The sequence below is a fragment of the Carassius gibelio genome, chromosome A24 (assembly GCF_023724105.1).
Source record: "Carassius gibelio isolate Cgi1373 ecotype wild population from Czech Republic chromosome A24, carGib1.2-hapl.c, whole genome shotgun sequence".
In the NCBI taxonomy this organism is placed as follows: domain Eukaryota; kingdom Metazoa; phylum Chordata; class Actinopteri; order Cypriniformes; family Cyprinidae; genus Carassius; species Carassius gibelio.
The window spans coordinates 10,186,762-10,203,773 of record NC_068394.1 but is presented as its reverse complement, the minus strand read 5'-3'; the positions used below and the strand labels follow the sequence as shown (position 1 = coordinate 10,203,773).

The 17,012-nt window shown below is 38.0% G+C and overlaps 1 protein-coding gene across 3 annotated transcripts in view; it reads left to right on the top strand.

The window, feature by feature from the left end:
* LOC127946207 (phosphatidylinositol 3,4,5-trisphosphate-dependent Rac exchanger 2 protein) overlaps window positions 1-17,012 on the top strand; it is a 144,202-nt gene that overhangs the window by 91,537 nt on the left and 35,653 nt on the right. The window contains exons 33-36 of one of the 3 annotated variants that reach the window (XM_052542608.1): window positions 542-644; window positions 3,236-3,379; window positions 3,542-3,656; window positions 14,340-16,207. In XM_052542608.1, coding sequence (XP_052398568.1) covers window positions 542-644; window positions 3,236-3,379; window positions 3,542-3,656; window positions 14,340-14,367 — 390 coding nt within the window. In that variant the 3' untranslated portion in view covers window positions 14,368-16,207. Of the gene's footprint in view, window positions 1-541; window positions 645-3,051; window positions 3,131-3,235; window positions 3,380-3,541; window positions 3,657-14,339; window positions 16,208-17,012 lie in introns of those variants that run through there. The other 2 variants (XM_052542607.1, XM_052542609.1) reach the window with 2 other exon arrangements.

The window sequence follows — 17,012 nt, the reverse complement described above, 5'->3', positions numbered from 1 at the left end:
GTCAGGCTGAGCTTCCACAGAGGATGAACCCACATGTAAAATGAAGATTCCCAGCGTTTGAGACTTTAGTCTTATCTCCACAGCACTGCCGTTCTTCCCCCTCCACCCCCGAACACACTCTGGGGAGGGAGAGCAGGCGGCAGCGAGCAACCCGGAGGTAATTTCTTGACATGATAACGCTTGGCAGCTTTGTAGGCCCCCAGATGAAAGGATTGTGGCATCTGGCACATGGGGCTCTTTTAGAGAGTCGGCCCACGTATCAGGCAGAGGAGTCGTTTTCAGATGTGTGAGGAGTGGTCCTTCGATTCTCACACCAGACTTGTTCAGATTTGTATGTGGATGGTCTCATCTGCAGCCATGGGTGTACTGTGTGTGTGCGGGCAGAACTATTTGTATCTATACTTGTATCTATACTAAAGCACACCAGTTTCAGTTTTTTGTATATTTCACTCATGCTATCAGGACTTCAACACATTTTTTTCATTAAACACATGTAGTTTAGTAATGGTTTTGTACTTTTGTTTTGTAATTTTTTCTTTAGACGGATGAGCAGGCCATGCTAGAAGACACACAAGTTGCTCTTATAGACCTGGAGAAGGTCACATTCTTCTTCCGGCAGTTTGAAGGCGAGCCTCTTGTTGCTAGTAAGTTCTCTTTGAAGAAACATCTCCTGTTTGAATAGGATTTTGAACTTTTTCAGCATAATTTTAAAACTAATTTTACTAGAATGTTTACAGAATGTTTCCAAGTTTTTGGGCCCTATTTTAACGATCTGAAACGCAAGTGTCAAAGCGCGAAACGCAAGTAAGTTTGTGGGCGGGTCTCGGCGCTGTTGCTATTTTCCCGGCGGGATAAATGGCTCTTGCGCCCGGCGCAAATCTAAAGTGGGTTGGTCTGAAGTAGCTTCATTATTCATAGGTGTGGTTTGGGCGTAACGTGAAATAAACCAATCAGAGCGTCATCCAACATTCCCTTTAAAAGCAGGTGCGCAAGTTCCATTATGGATTGCTATTATTATGGCGTATTTACCAGGCGCACGCCAGGAGCGGTTCACAGCCGAGGAGACTGATGTTCTTGTAAGAGCAGTGAAAGACAGAGAAGTTGTGTTGTATGGGGATGGGAGAATAATTAGCCTGAATAATTTGTAAGCTAGATTTATGCCTATTTTGTTCACATCTTCGTGGCACACCACAATGATTTCCGTCATCTCATGTGTTAATATTTTTTTAGTATAACAATTTATGATTTGCAAAAATAACTGTTGCATCTGTGTAGATTACATGAGCAAAGTGTATGCGCGTTGTGCACGCTATACATTATGGTCAAGCGTGCGCCCTTAAAATAGCATAATGAACAACGTGCAACGCGCCATTGACTTTAGACTAGGTTTTTTCTGGTCAGTGGCGCAATTGTTTAATGGAACAGCAAAATAGCACCAGGGATTGTTTGCGCCAGAACACGCCTCCTTTTTTGCGCTGAACCGCCCAGGGAGCGCAAGTTCATTTACTAGTTTAGCGACGTGCCTCTGTGGAGGGAAAAGCGCGCTTTGCGCGGGTGCAAAATAGGAATGACACATGCATCGGTGTACAAAGTCAATTGCGCTGGGTGCAAGATAGGGCCCTTTGTCTGCATTATGTAACACAAAAATCTGTCATGATTATATCAGTACAAAATAAAAAAATTTACAGTATTTTTGTTATTACATTTACAAATGTATGTCTCAGCCAAATGTATTTAAAATAGTGGCAGTGTTTGTTTTCTTAAAGGGGTCATATGACGTTGCTAAAAAGAACATTATTTTGTGTATTTGGTGTAATGAAATGTGTTTATGTGGTTTAAGGTTCTAAAAACACATTATTTTCCATCTAGTGTACATTATTGTTTCTCCTCTATGCCCTGCCTTTCTGAAACATGTAGATTTTTGCAAAGCACATTGTTCTGAGAAGAGAGGTGTGCTCTGATTGGCCAGCTATCCAGTGCGTTGTGATTTGCCAAATTCCTCAAGCGTGTGACATAAATGTTACGCCCCTTAACATACTGTGATGCCGTGTGTCCCGGCACGATGAGACAAATACAATAAAACCCATTAAAAACAAGGCATTTGTTGCATTCAGTGGGAACATAATTACTGATTATAATGACTGAGGCCCCAATCACATAGAATGCGTTTTTTTTGCAGTGAGAGTCGTCTTTTTTAAATTGTTTTGGTTTGCAGTGAGCTTTCTACTTGCTGTTTATGCGCCCTGTGTGCCTTGCGTTTTTGCAGGAGCGCTCTGAGCTACTGAGCAACTCCAAGCAGAAAAAGCGCCTGACGTCATTCACGTTTTTAGCCGGATCAGTATTTTTTATGACTTCTGTTAATATGACCATTTACTTAACAGCGAAACCCAACGATTTTAGAATGCTCGCGCTATAATCCTTTGATTAGATTGACCTTACACTGTATCGCCACTGCGTAAACATATAACCATGTCTGCATTTGTGATCTGAGAAACGACAATCAACAAGCGCTACTCTACACTGCTCAAAACTCACGTTTGAATCATCAGTGGCAAATTCTTTAGATATGGAAACATACTTGCAGGCTATGAGTCAGAAGCACCAGACTGTCCTTGCAAAGTTGGAATTGCCCCACTTTATAGAAACAGCCTTTGTGCATAGAACCATTGTAGGCTACTGTTCAGGAAACAGTCCACGTCCACCATAAAATGTGCTACACACATCTGAATATTTGGTTTGAACTGTTCTGGAACAGTGTTGTAGATAAAACTTAACCACTGATTTCTAGTTGTGTCCTCTTTTGGAAGACCAAACGAAGTAGTTTAGCTTTCACAACGAAACACACAGCGTCTCCACAACTTGGCGCTGGCTGCAACAACGAGGATAAAAGTTGCGCCTTCTTTCTTTGCATGAACATTTGGGCGGTGTTATGCAAATCTTCCCACATCATGATGTAGACATGTGGGGGCATCTTAGAACGAGCTGTTGACTCTTTAATTTTATAAAGAATATCTCTTTGGATTTGAGACTTTAGTCTTTGCAACTTTACAGATCTTCTTTATACACCAAGAGCTTGTAACACTCCAAAGAGAAATAAAAAATTTTAATCACATCATATAACCACTTTAACGTAAGTATTCAAATAGTCACTTGGAACCAGAGTGTTGGTATGAAATATTTTATTCATAAACCCTCTGACTCCATCCTGTTGATGGCTTTGTTTCTTTTTCTCCAGACATGCCCATCTCATACCAAGTTGAGGGCACACGGCAGGCTTTGAAAGTCTGTTTCTACCTAGAGGCGTTCTACTTCCAGCAGTTACCCCAGAGACTAAGATACGGCGGTAGCTTCAAAATTTACCCCGTCCTGTTCACCCAGGGTACGATGTGTTTGAATGGACACAGTTAGCCTGAAGCATAGCCAAAAAAGCTAAAAATGAAGCTAGTTACCTCCCTTAACTTTTTAAAAACAATAAAGTAACTAATACATAGTTAAACGTATGAGAAAATTCCAGAGCTTCACGAAATCTTTCTTTCTACAGCTTTGGAGAGCATGGAGGGATATTATTACCGAGAAAATGTGTCAGTGGAAGAATATCAGGCCCAAATCAATGCTGGATCCCTGGAGAAGGTCAAGCAGTACTACAAGAGACTCAGGTAAGTCTGCTTCACCTGTCAGTCAAACTTCAGCTATGAAATTACTGGGAGGTTTTGAGAAGTGGTTATAATTGCTGAGTTGGATTACCTGGACTGGGAGTTCCACTTAAATATAAAATGACAAAATCAGTAATCAAGTTATTATTTACCAAATACAAATGTAAATAGATCTTTAAAAATAGATACATATCAGTAATTATTATGCCAGTCTGTTTGAATATTTTTGAGGTTGAGATGAAGATGAATTTGCCCCCAGACCTCAAAATGGGTTCAGTTCATCAGTCTGCCAAAACGGTTAGGGAAGGCTTTCTAAAAGCATTTACTGCAGGAATATTCCCATCCAGTCAACTCCAGATATTGGGGAAGTTATGGCCTAATTGTTAGAGAGTTGGTCTTGCAACCCAAAGGTTTCGGGTTCGAGTCTCGTACCAGCAGGGATTGTAGGTGGTGGGAGTGAATGTACAGTGTCAGTATACCATGATTGAGGTGCCCTTGAGCAAATCACTGAACCCCCAACTGCGCCACATTATAAATGGCTGCCCACTGCTGTGTGTCTACACTTTGGATGGGTTAAATGTAGAGCACAAATTCTGAGTATGGGTCACCATACTTGGCTGTATGTCACGTCACTTTCATATCTGGTTTTACACCGCCTTCATGTTCCTTCAGTTGTTTCGTTGTATGTTTAAGTCTTCCAGAGGCCTCTTGGGACATTCAAATGGCTGTCGAAACATGTTAAATTGTTTCCAAACCCTGAACATCAGCACTAATACTCAAAATATGAGTGAATTTGATATGTTTATGGAAAATAATCATCATGTAGGATCCTAATAAGATGTTCTCCGAGCAGCTGATGTTTGCTTTATAGCTCACAAGGTAAACATCTGGTTTAGATCTCATCTGTAACTGGTTACAGCGTGCTGAGGTCAGCCAAGTTTCATTGTATTATGTGAGCCATAGGAGCATGTTACTTTTGGGATTTGCATTGAGGCAAGCCTGCCAATTCTACCAGAGATCAAGTACAGTCTTGGCTTGATTTGAGGCCAGAGGAAGACGTATGATGGGTTACTCAAGAAATATTGTCCTATTATGTGCAAACACCGCTTTGGTTTGGCTTTCCAGCATTGGGGCTGTAATGCTGACTCATTATCTACACTGTGCTCTCTAGCATATTGGCATTTCGAAAAAATCTTTCTATATTCCACTAATAACATGATCCTTCTATCCCTTATCCTGGTCTTTGCTCTCTGAGCATTGGTATTGGCATTATTGGCTTGATGCATTTATATTGACTAAATGTGAAGTGTGAACACTGAATGAGGAAAAAGGCAAATCCGTTCCTTATTTAGAATGTTATTGTTCCGATATGGATATGACAGTGAGGTGACTGTACGTGTTAGATGCTAGTTTTCATAATTCTAAACACACTGCACACATTTACATTTTCTTGCATTTTTTTTCTTAGACAGTGTCAAGAGTTAATAATTTCAAAGTAGACTAGTAAGTGGGTTGGTTGCCTGAACGATTCAATTCTTGTGTTAAAAAAGCACAGCTGAATGGATAGGAAGGTGAAGGTCTTGACAAGATTTTAAGTGCTTTTTAAGACTATTTTTTAACATATATGTCATTGATGTCATTTTAATATTTATAATAATTCTATGTTTTATATATATATATATTATATATATATATATATATATATATATATATATACACACAAATTATTACATTTAATATAATAGGTTAATAAGTTAATAATATGAATTATATAAATGATTCATATATAGCTGAGTCACTGTAAGACTGCAGTTATTATTAGGCAGATATAGTGAAAATGGAGTATTTGCAATACAGTTACAACAGTGCTTATGGCAGCATTTTTATCATTCATGTGATTTCCCAGGGTTTGTAGTTTTTGTTTGGATTTGTGTGATTTTTATGCAGGTGTGGAAAGGCCCTGCAGGTAAAGTGATTCAGCTTATCCATGGCAAGACAGAGGCTTTTTCAGAAAGCTGTGCAGATGAGCTTGAAATGAATTGACAGGGAGCCTTCTGGTGTAATGTGGAGCAGATGTAAACTGAGAGAGCAGACAGAGACGAACAAGAGGAGTGAGGAGGCAAAAAAGAGAAAAGAGAAAATGAGTCTTAGCACCCAAAGTGTAGGGTTGCCAGATTTTCTTTTTAAGTACAGTCTTTGTCACACAACTGGAGTTGTACCACTTATGCTACACTTAAAAAAAAAAAAAAAAAATATATATATATATATATATATATATATATTATTAAATATTTATTAATACTAAATTATTTTTTATGTTTGCATTTATTTATGTACTTGTCAGATCCAGTTTGATCCCCTTTTTGATAAAGGTCTATTTATGCTGTGTTCTGTACATATTTGGCCTTTGTAAATGATTGAAAGTATTGATTGGCCATTTTTCATTTTTAATTGTGTCACATTCTAAACTCACTGACAAGTACAATTGATATTATCAGGCCCCTTGCTAATGTTGGTAATTATTAGAATAAAAAAAGAATACAAAAAATGTTAGAATGTCTGGAGTCTGGGGGATACAGAGAGGTCTGTGGACTGCTGATTATGGGGACTGCAGAGCGAACTCATGGAAATTTTAATAGTACAGTCATAACGTGAATGGAACGCTAAATAACAAACTATGTTTCTTATCATAAAAGTTAGACTGGAAGCTGGAGTTTGAGATGAGCTATAATGCCTAAAGAGAATTATCATTCCTATTTATTTCTGTTAGAAATATTAGTTATAGACAGTGTTGGGCAAATTACTCTGAAAATGTAGTCAAATTACTGAATACTGATGACTCCTTTTAAAAGTTCAAAAGTAACATTAAGTTAGTTACATTACTAGTTACATTACTTTTTCTCTATGAAATTTATGAAATCCCAGCATACACGCCCCCGATAAAAATGTATTAAATTTATTACATTTATTATTAAAGCATCAACATTCACAGAACACTGCTATTTTTAACTAAAGCAAGCGGCTACTGCGTGCATGGTTTGGCAGAATGCAAGCAAAGAGCACTGCATTTATAATCTCTAAAAGACAACTCAGACAGTTCATGTAATCTCACAAATCTCTGTTATAACACAATAAATATATGCATAATTAAAATTTCATAATGTGTACAATTTGTGTGTTATAATGAGAGGAAACGTGAGCATGCAAATTTCAAACACGTGTTATAGCCTAAATAGAAACTCTGCATACACTTGCTCCTGCTAATCGTTTATATTTTATATTAGTTCATGTTGCTTTTATGCAATTGATTAATAACAATTTATTTGTTTTAGATATTTTATGTTTAGATATTTAGTTATGTTTTAGGACTAGGTGAAGCAATCCCATTTTTTAAGACCTGAGGTATGATTGGTGACGATGCATCCATCTGTGTAATTTCCTCACTGTGATGGTGGTTGAGTGGGATGAGAATACTCCTTTTACTGGAGTCCCATGAATCATTTTACTCTCCCGAATCCAGCACACACCTATTACCTATGCACTCTGTTGCATCGGGTCTCGCGGGAGAAGGCCTCTGATCCACTGGCACTTGACTTGACAGTGCGTGTGCTACATCCTTTTTACAATCTCTAGATAATAAAACACTGCAATCTGTCAGCAAAGTAATGCAGCAGTACGTATAGAGACCTCGGCTTGTAACTGTACTCTAATTACTATTTTGAAAATTATAACACGTTAGATTACTCTGTTAGTAAAAAAGTAATCAACTTACAGTAACGCGTTAGTAAATAACGTTACTGCCCAACACTGGTTATAAATATATGTTGCTTTAGCATCATCATGATGAAACAGAGGCATATTTGCATTGAACCCAGATGAAACGTATTGTATATTGCTGTTGAAATGTGAAGTGCATTAGTTGTGACATGACTGTTGTTGCTCATCAGAGTAAAGCCAGCAGATTGACTCAGCGGTCTTACCACAAAGACCCACCATCTGTCTTTACAAAAAAACATCTTAAGCATATGCCAGGATATATTTGGGCTATAATTTCAACTACACTGGAGTCTGTGTGTCCGTGTTTATATCTTTAAGGAGATCTTGAAGTATTATCTACAGATCTTCTTTAAGTCAGCCTATAGAGACAGAGCACAATGTGTCATAATCTGAAGACCACGCCCACTGGGGTGGAAAACAATACAAGGCCCTCCATTGACTCTCTGTTTACTATTTCTATTTGGTTGTGTTTATTTTTATTTATTTTTTTTTTGGGGGGGGGGGGGGGGGGGTGGTCAACAGCTTATAAAAACATAGTTGGGCATGGGCTATTTCTCTATACTGATGATGAGGTCACTGCAATCATCAAGAAATAAACCTGATCAGAAAAAAACATACACGTCAGGTCTCATGCAAATGGGAGTTTTGCAATTATGTGCCTTTCCGTTTAAATTAATATACATTTAAGTATCAACGATTGACTATGATTTTAATATGCTTTTAGTTTCATCATTAAGTTTTGCTGTTGTCCGTTGCATTAAATTTATGTTGTTGCATTAAATGTATTTCATCTCTTTGGCTGCAGTGGCTATTTGGCTGAATTAACAAAAATAAATCTTTTTTTTTTTAACCACCCTTTTAAAACATTACGGTAGAAATACAAACATATGGAGATGTTTATAAAATATCCTAAAACCGATATGTACTTACTTACACACTTCCGGTCAGAAATAATTATATATACATTTTCAATACTGATAAGAATGAGATATGTTTCAAGATCACTAAATCATCATTTTAGAATTATTTCTGAAGGATCATGTGATGAAGACTATGTAGCGGCTGCTGAAACTGTCTTGTTTGGCTAAAATATCTACAAATTCTTAACGCATCGATTTATCTGGGAAGTAACACAGCAATGCTCTGGCAGATTTGTTTTAAGTACAAACAAAGCTTTTTATTCACAGTCATATATGTTTCATAGAGAGAGAGAGAGAGAGAGAGAGAGAGAGAGAGAGATCACATGGCAGAAATAGCAAGAATGAGAATTGACAAAAGTGGTGGTGTGAAAGAAAGGTGCAGCTGGAATAGAGAGACACAGGTAGACTGGCAGAAGTGGTTATATGAAATGCTTCAGAGCTGCTCCTTCATTAGTTGTAAATATGTCTTCATTTGTACTACATTCAAAACTACATTAGCTCATATTTGCAGCTTTTGAAAAAGCCCGTAGAGTTGATGTCAGCTCCACTTGTGTCTTTTTTTCCTTGGAAGCACATTTGGAGACAGCACAGTGCTCCATTTCATGTGGAATGGAAATTAAAATAAAAAAGTCACTAATACACTTGAGACCTTGATGTGGCATCAGATCTGTATGTGGTGACTGATTTTTCTGACGAGGAACAGCCAAAAAGAGCCAGCCAGCTTCTTTTAAGTCAATTGGGCTTCATTTCAAGCTCTGCGGATTGTTAGATTCATTCTACGAGCTTGTAGACTAAAAATACACTTGGTTTTTGATTGTTTTCCTAAACAAGGCGTTCACAGCTGATTTGAAATCTAAACTCCACATGCCCACAAGTTCTTTGTTTTTTGCTGAGTTACTGAAGTGCGACTTTTTTTTTAGGTTCTCTGCGGTGCGAGTCATGTGGATGTGGTGGGTTTGATACAGATGGATAGCTCGTTCTTGTAGCACTCTAGACGAATGTTAGATTTCTGCAATGCGGGATGTGTGTTAGACAGCTGGATTAATGGCTGTACTTATCAGCTGGTAAAAACTCAACACTTGGCTAATAACATGTCTAGAAGTTGGTGTAAAAGCTGAAATCAGTTGAGCGATCTGCTCTTAATGGGAAGACACCTAAACATGAGCTAAAATATATTTGTGTGTGTCTGTTAGAGTGCTTTTTGTGCCAGCTTGGAAAGAACCACCATGACATCATGTTTGTAAATCTGTAATTAGTTCAAGTTTGCTGAGGCCATGATTTGGGTCATGGTGGCAGTTGAGGCACGGTGCTATTTGTAGATTTATTGGTCGACTTAAAGCCATGATGGCCTGGCAACCTGATAATGACCATGATGCAATGGTGAACTCAGAGAAACCCAATAAAAACAAACCACACTGGCAGAGGTCACAATATTAGCCAAACTTAAATTAAATGTAAGACCATGGGTGTAAAATAATAATAAAAAAAGAAAGAAATAAAACAACGTTTTCTTTATTTTCATATAGGAAAATTGTAGATTCACACTGAAGGCATCAAAACTATGAATTAACAAATGTGGAATTATATATGGAATTATATACATAACAAAAAAGTGTGAAACAACTGAAAATATGTCATATTGTAGGTTCTTCGAAGTAGCCACCTTTTGCTTTGATTACTGCTTTGCACACTCTTGGCATTCTCTTGATGAGCTTCAAGAGGTAGTCACCTGAAATGGTCTTCCAACAGTCTTGAAGGAGTTCCCCGAGAGATGCTTAGCACTTGTTGGCCCTTTTGCCTTCTGTCTGCGGTCCAGCTCACCCCTAAACCATCTCGATTGGGTTCAGGTCCGGTGACTGTGGAGGCCAGGTCATCTGGCGCAGCACCCCATCACTCTCCTTCTTGGTCAAATAGCCCTTGATGCCTTCAGTCTGACTCTACAATTTTCATAGTCATGAAAATAAAGAAAACTCTTTGAATGAGAAGGTGTGTCCAAACCCTTTGGTCTGTACTGTTATATATATAAACACTATCATGGTCCCAGTGAAGCACACTGTATTCATGCATCAATGTGTAATCATGCCTGAAGACCCAAAAGCACACTGGGATTGGGTAATGCTTGTGAAATACTGTAGGGTCAAAAGTGATGTTTTTTTTAGGGTTTAAGATGAAACGGTGGCTGCAATTTGCTTTTAGACCCAGAGAACAGAGGTGCTGCGAGATTGGCCCATCCTTGGATCCTTTCCAGCATTTCCATTAAAGTCTCTCACAAGAGCCCATGGAGAGAAAACACAGGCCATCAGTTACTGCTCAGTGTGCCTTAAAGTAAAGACCAATGCTGAGTTACGACTCCTACAGGAGGGTCCCACATTCACCACACACAGACCAGTACAGCAGATCACATTCTAATATAGATAACACTGTCCTCTGTTTTAATGGATTACATTTGCCTGCATGAATAGCTGCCTTTAATCGCAGTAAGCCCACCAGAACCAGAAATCATTTTCACAGTACAGGGGGTTTTGTTGTTATGCACTACCTTTGATAACATTTTACGGCACTTGACTCTAAGCAATGTAACCACACAGGCTTCGATCATAAACTTTCAACTGCCATGCAGAAAAAGGAATTGAGGAATGGTCATTGAACCAATTGTGGACCAGAGCAGCATGATGGAAACTTACATTATCCCAAATTACAACATACTGAGGCTGCTCGGCCCATCCTGGATCTCTTGCTTCATGCTGGAACCATAAAGATGCTTAAGGAAATCCAATAGATGTTGTATGTTGTAAGGGCCCAAGGTAGCATGATGGTGGAGAACCCCATGGTGACTGATGGCAGCGCACAGTGTCACATTGCCCCCATGCTGGCCAGGGACCTCCACAATGGCATACCATTCAATAATGTTCTGCCCCCTACTCCTCCTTTTAGTTATATTACTGTAAACCCAGCCATTCATGCAGATTGTCTCTGCCATCAAACTTGAACATGTTCTGCGAAAACATGTTTTGAATACAGTACATGTGTTCAGTAAGCAATAAGAATCACTTTACCTGCAAGAGTACATTATCAAATCACAGCACTACAGTAAATTACACATTAGTGAGTTAAACTTAAAACTTGCACATAATACACTCGCTGATTCTTGACCTGCTCTGAACTCCTTCCAAAAGTCACCCTATGTACTTGATTCATTCAAAGTCTGTTACGATGCAGGATTTAGTCAATTGTAGAAATACGTATAAGATCAAACGAAGGCATGTGGATCTTCAATAATTATTCTCTGTATTTCATGAAGTCTAATTGCATTATAAGAAATGGCCATACGTTTCCTGCCTCCCCAGGCAGTCACCTCTCAGTTCTGCAAAAATACAGTAGGCTACATATAAGAACAACTAATACTGAGCAACAAATCTATTTGACAGTTATGAGTTAAGGATGTACAGCATTTGATACAGTACTGTACACAAAAGAAAAATTAAGGTTCTCTCATCTAAATCTAAACTATTTCTAAATTATTAGATTACTGCACAGTGTCGTTGACAAATATCAGGTACCTGTTTTCTTCTCTAAACGTTTGAATGATATATGCGACTGTGATTCATTTCCCATTTGGCTGAACTCGTTGGCAAGCTTCCCCTCGTGGTCATCCCATACACAAGAACATGGTCAACTACTGTTGCCCATATTTAGTCAGGAACAAGTGTTCTTTGGCCCCTTTCCCCTTTTGTCTCCAACCTCTTTCTGCTCTTGGGGTCCATTTTCCAAAGCAAATAATCACCTGTGGCCATTTTTATATTATCTGGGATTCTGATGGGTGTGTCATTGGTGTGTTAGCAATTGAGAAAAACTGTAATATCATTGGACCCCACTGCAGTCTGATCAAGACCCCGATGAGGACAACAAGCATGCAGATGAGCTTCCCTGAGATGGTTTCTGACAGTTTGTGCAGAAATTGTGCAGAAATTATTTTGGGTGGCTGGTCTCAGATGATCTTGGAGGTGAAGATGCTGGATGTGGAGGTCCTGGGCTGGTGTGGTTACATGTGGTCTGCAGTTGTGAGGCCGGTTGGATGTACTGCCAAATTCTCTGAAACACCTTTGGAGACAGCTTATGGTAGAGAAATGAACATTCGATTCACAGACAACAGCTCTGGTGGACATTCCTGCAGTCAGCATGCCAATTGCACGCTCCCTCAAAACTTACGACATCTGTGGCATTGTGCTGTGTGATAAAACTGCACATTTTAGAGTGGCCTTTTATTGTAGCCAGCCTAAGGCACACCTGTGCAATAATCATGCTGTCTAATCAGCATTTCGATATGCCACACCTGTGAGGTGGATGGATTATCTCAGCAAAGAAGTGCTCACTAACACAGATTTAGACAGATTTGTGAATACTATTTGAGAGAAATAGGCCTTTTGTGTACAGAGAAAAAGTCTTAGATCTTTGAGTTCAGCTCATGAAAAATGGGGATAAAAACAAAAGTGTTCAATTTATAATTGTGTTCAGTGTATTTCAAAATATGTGGCATGTACAGTACAGTTGTATTCATTTTAATATACTGAAGTAACATATAAAACTGTAAAATTAATGTAAAAAATGTAGGATGGTATTTTGTGGGAACCTCTCTCACCCCTACATGTACCTTCATACACACCCCCTGTCAGTGCAGTGTTCTCAGTAGTGAAGTGTTGGCATGAGTTGGTGTCTCTGCCGTGAAACTGAACAGCGGATGGGTGATTGATCTAGTAACATAAATCGTCAGCTTCATCTGGTGCTGCTTGAGCCTGCCAGACTTGGATGTTTGGTTTTGTGATGCGTTGAGGCCCGTTCTGCCCGTCTGGTGTGTGGTACTTTGAGTGGCACAGAAGGCTATTATTTTAAATCAGTGGACTCTTTAGTCAAAGTCTGAAGTGAGAGGCACACTACATCAAACTGTACTGGTGCAGAAAAATCAGGTCGTGATTCACAGTGACTTAAAGGAACAGTTCAAACCATTTCTTTGTGTGAAAAAAGAAAGTTTGTTTCTTGATTGAAACAGATTTGGAGAGATTTTGCATTACTTCACCTGCTCTCTTCACAGCAGTTCAGTCAGTGTACTTTTTGAGTACATGAATTACTTCGGGAAATTGGTTTGTTTGAACTCAGAGGGAGTGTCAGCCACATTAAAAAAAGTTAACAGTTTAAGTCATTTGTGGATTAATGCGTATTAGAGATGCGAACCGTTTAAAGCGATTCAGTTCGATTTGGTGAACTGAATGATTAGTTCATGAACCGGATATCCAGACTGCTTTGTTTTGAAATCTCTCTCACAACAGACACGGAAGAGCAGACAATGCTGAATAAAGACGTAGTTTTTGCTATTTTTGGACCAAAATGTATTTTCGATGCTTCAAAAAATTCTAACTGACCCTCTGATGTCACATGGACTACTTTGATGATTTTTTTCTTACCTTTCACCATGGACAGTATACCGTACACACAGCTTCAATGGAGGGACTGAGAGCTCTCGGACTAAATCTAAAATATCTTTAACTGTGTTCCAAAGATAAACAGAGGTTTTACGGGTTTGAAACAACATGAGGGTAAGTTATTAATTAAGAAATAAGAACTAACCCTTTAAATGATAATCTGTGCTCTTGTCCATCAGTTAAGGATTATTGTGATGTTTTTATCAGATGGTTGAACGGCCCCCATTCACAGCTGAGGATCTATTAGTGAGCAAGTGATGTAATGCAAAATTTCTCCAAATCTGTTATGATGAAGAAACAAACTAATCTACAGTACATCTTGGACATTTTAGTCAACTTTTACTGGCATAGCACAACTTTGTTCTTTATTACCCCCTCATAATAAATTGTGTTTATAATAATATGTGGCTTTCATACTTTTCTTTCATAAAGAGTCCTTGATAGATTTCATTCAAACTCGGTGTGGGCCTGGGTTGCAGAGCACTTTTAAAATCCTGCTCTGATGTGGCCAGACAAGGACATCTTTGGAGACTTTGCTGATGGATGTGGCCATGGCTTACTCTGAGACTTTAGGCCATCTGCAGGAAGGGTGACATGGACTTCAGAGGCAGGAACTTCACATAAATGATCAAGCAGCCGACACAGAACTGGTGGATTGTGAAGGTCTTGTGTCGGCAGTCTGCGAGGCATTTATCTTCTTGACTGAAATTACAGAGTTCAATTTCTTTTTGCCTCATCTCCTTCTCTCTGTTTTTTTCTTTTCAACACTATGTTGTAGTCAGGGTCAGTAAATATCAGAAATATATACTATATATATGTGTGTGTGTGTATACTAGAAAGGTTTAATCATATCTTCTCACTGCTTTACAAATAAATATAATAAAATGTACATTTAAATGGGATATTAATAAAAATAATCATAATAATGCTAATACTTACTAATATTTACAAAGCCATTCAAAAGTTTGGTAATGAAACTAGTATACCATGATCACATACATTCCTTTTTTTATTACAGAGCATTGCAATGCACTTTGCAACAAATGTTGGGTGCTTTTGTAAATCAGTGGAATTAGTGTTTAAAGATCTTAGTGCTTTAAGCTGATGGCCTCAGGATGTTTCTAAAAAACTTTGCTTAATGCTTTCCATTACACTTACGTGAGCTGCCTCAATCATTATGCAGGGTGAGTAGGATCTTTTGATGGCAGCTTATGATTCGTTTATTTCTTTGAGAGAGAGAATACTTGAGTCTGCGTTTGTAAACATAATTTGACTGTATTAATAGTCTGTAATAGTGCCACACACTTCTAGTTTCACATTTCCTTATAATCTGCTCCAATCAGTCAAGGATTAATATCGTTGACTATTTAACAATAATATTAATGTTGCGTCAAATGAGAATATTATCATGATAAATTTCTCCCCGGCTGGATGCAGATGGCAGATTAATTTACCTGACAATAAACATGTGCTTCAATATGCCAGAGAACCAGCACTACAAAATAGGCAGGATTTTGCATAATTACAATAAAAGGGTGATAATTACTAACAAACTGGGCTATTCTGCACATACCTACCTACCATATACTCAGTGGTGGACGAAGTACACAAATCAAGTACTTGAGTAAAAGTACAGATACGTATAGTAAAATATTACTCCAGTAAAAGTAAAAGTACTCCTTTTTCAATCTTACTCAAGTGAAAGTACAAAAGTACTCAATTTTTTATGTACTTAAGTAAAAAAGTACTGAAAGATAGATGTTTGCAATTTTATATAGGCTACTTAATTTAATGTTATATTAGCACATATTTTTTTTATAATCCTACTGCTCAAAATACCTGGGATTTTTTCCAAAATAACCACTATATGGAGTCAAGATATATTTTTGTTGTTGATATGGACTACGCTGATGAGAGTAATGTTCAGTGTGAAGCTTACACTGTGATGTACCTGAGAGAAAACAGAGATGACCATCTGATTTTCACCAGTAACAACAAAGTATTTTAAAGTTTGTTTTACAGAACATCAAAGTTACAGTACAGACCAAAAGTTTGGACACACCTCCTCATTGAAAGAGTTTTCTTTATTTTCATGACTATGAAAATTGTAGAGTCACACTGAAGGCATCAAGGGCTATTTGACCAAGAAGGAGAGTGATGATGACCTGGCCTCCACAGTCACCGGACCTGAACCCAATCCAGATGGTTTAGGGGTGAGCTGGACCGCACACAGAAGGCAAAAGGGCCAACAAGTGCTAAGCATCTCTCAGGGAACTCCTTCAAGACTGTTGGAAGAACATTTCAGGTGACTACCTCTTGAAGCTCATCAAGAGAATGCCAAGAGTGTGCAAAGCAGTAATCAAAGCAAAAGGTGGCTACTTTGAAGAACCTGCAATATGACATATTTTCAGTTGTTTCAAGCTTTTTTGTTATTAATATAATTCCATATATAATTCCACATGTGTTAATTCATAGTTTTGATGCCTTCAGTGTGAATCTACAATTTTCTTAGTCATAAAAATAAAGAAAACTCTTTGAATGAGAAAGTGTGTCCAAACTTTTGGTCTGTACTGTAACTTTATATATGACATGATAATAAGGCCTGAAGTTAGGAAGAACATCAAGGAAAATATAATTATATTTTCATAATGATTTTTTCCTTCTCAAACCTTGTCTATGGTTTAAAAACTACCCTGGCCAAACAGGGTGCATCTCTTCCCACTTTAATAATTACTGTAGTTACCATGTTCTGAACATCACATCCTTTCTTTTCTCCCCAAATGTAATCTCTCTCTCTCTCTCTCTCTCTCTCTCTCTCTCTCTCTCTCTCTCTCTCTCTCTCTCTCTCTCTCTCTATAGGTGATTGAATAAAAATATTTGGACATTATTTATAAAAATTACCTCAACTTAGCACCAACAAGCTTGTTAGCTAGACAGTTAGCATCAGCTAACAATATTTACTTATTTTCAGTACGGTTATGAATAAACATTCATGTCTGTCTACTCGTCTAGTTAATCCAAACAATATACATATGTATAACGTTACTGTTGATAAACAATATAAAAACAGACGTCACATAGGACATTTTAATAAAACTTTTAACATTATGGCAGCGGGGAATTTGAACGTGCATGAGTTACTGTATTTAATCTGTGTTATTTAAAGTTTTTTTTTTTTTTTTTTT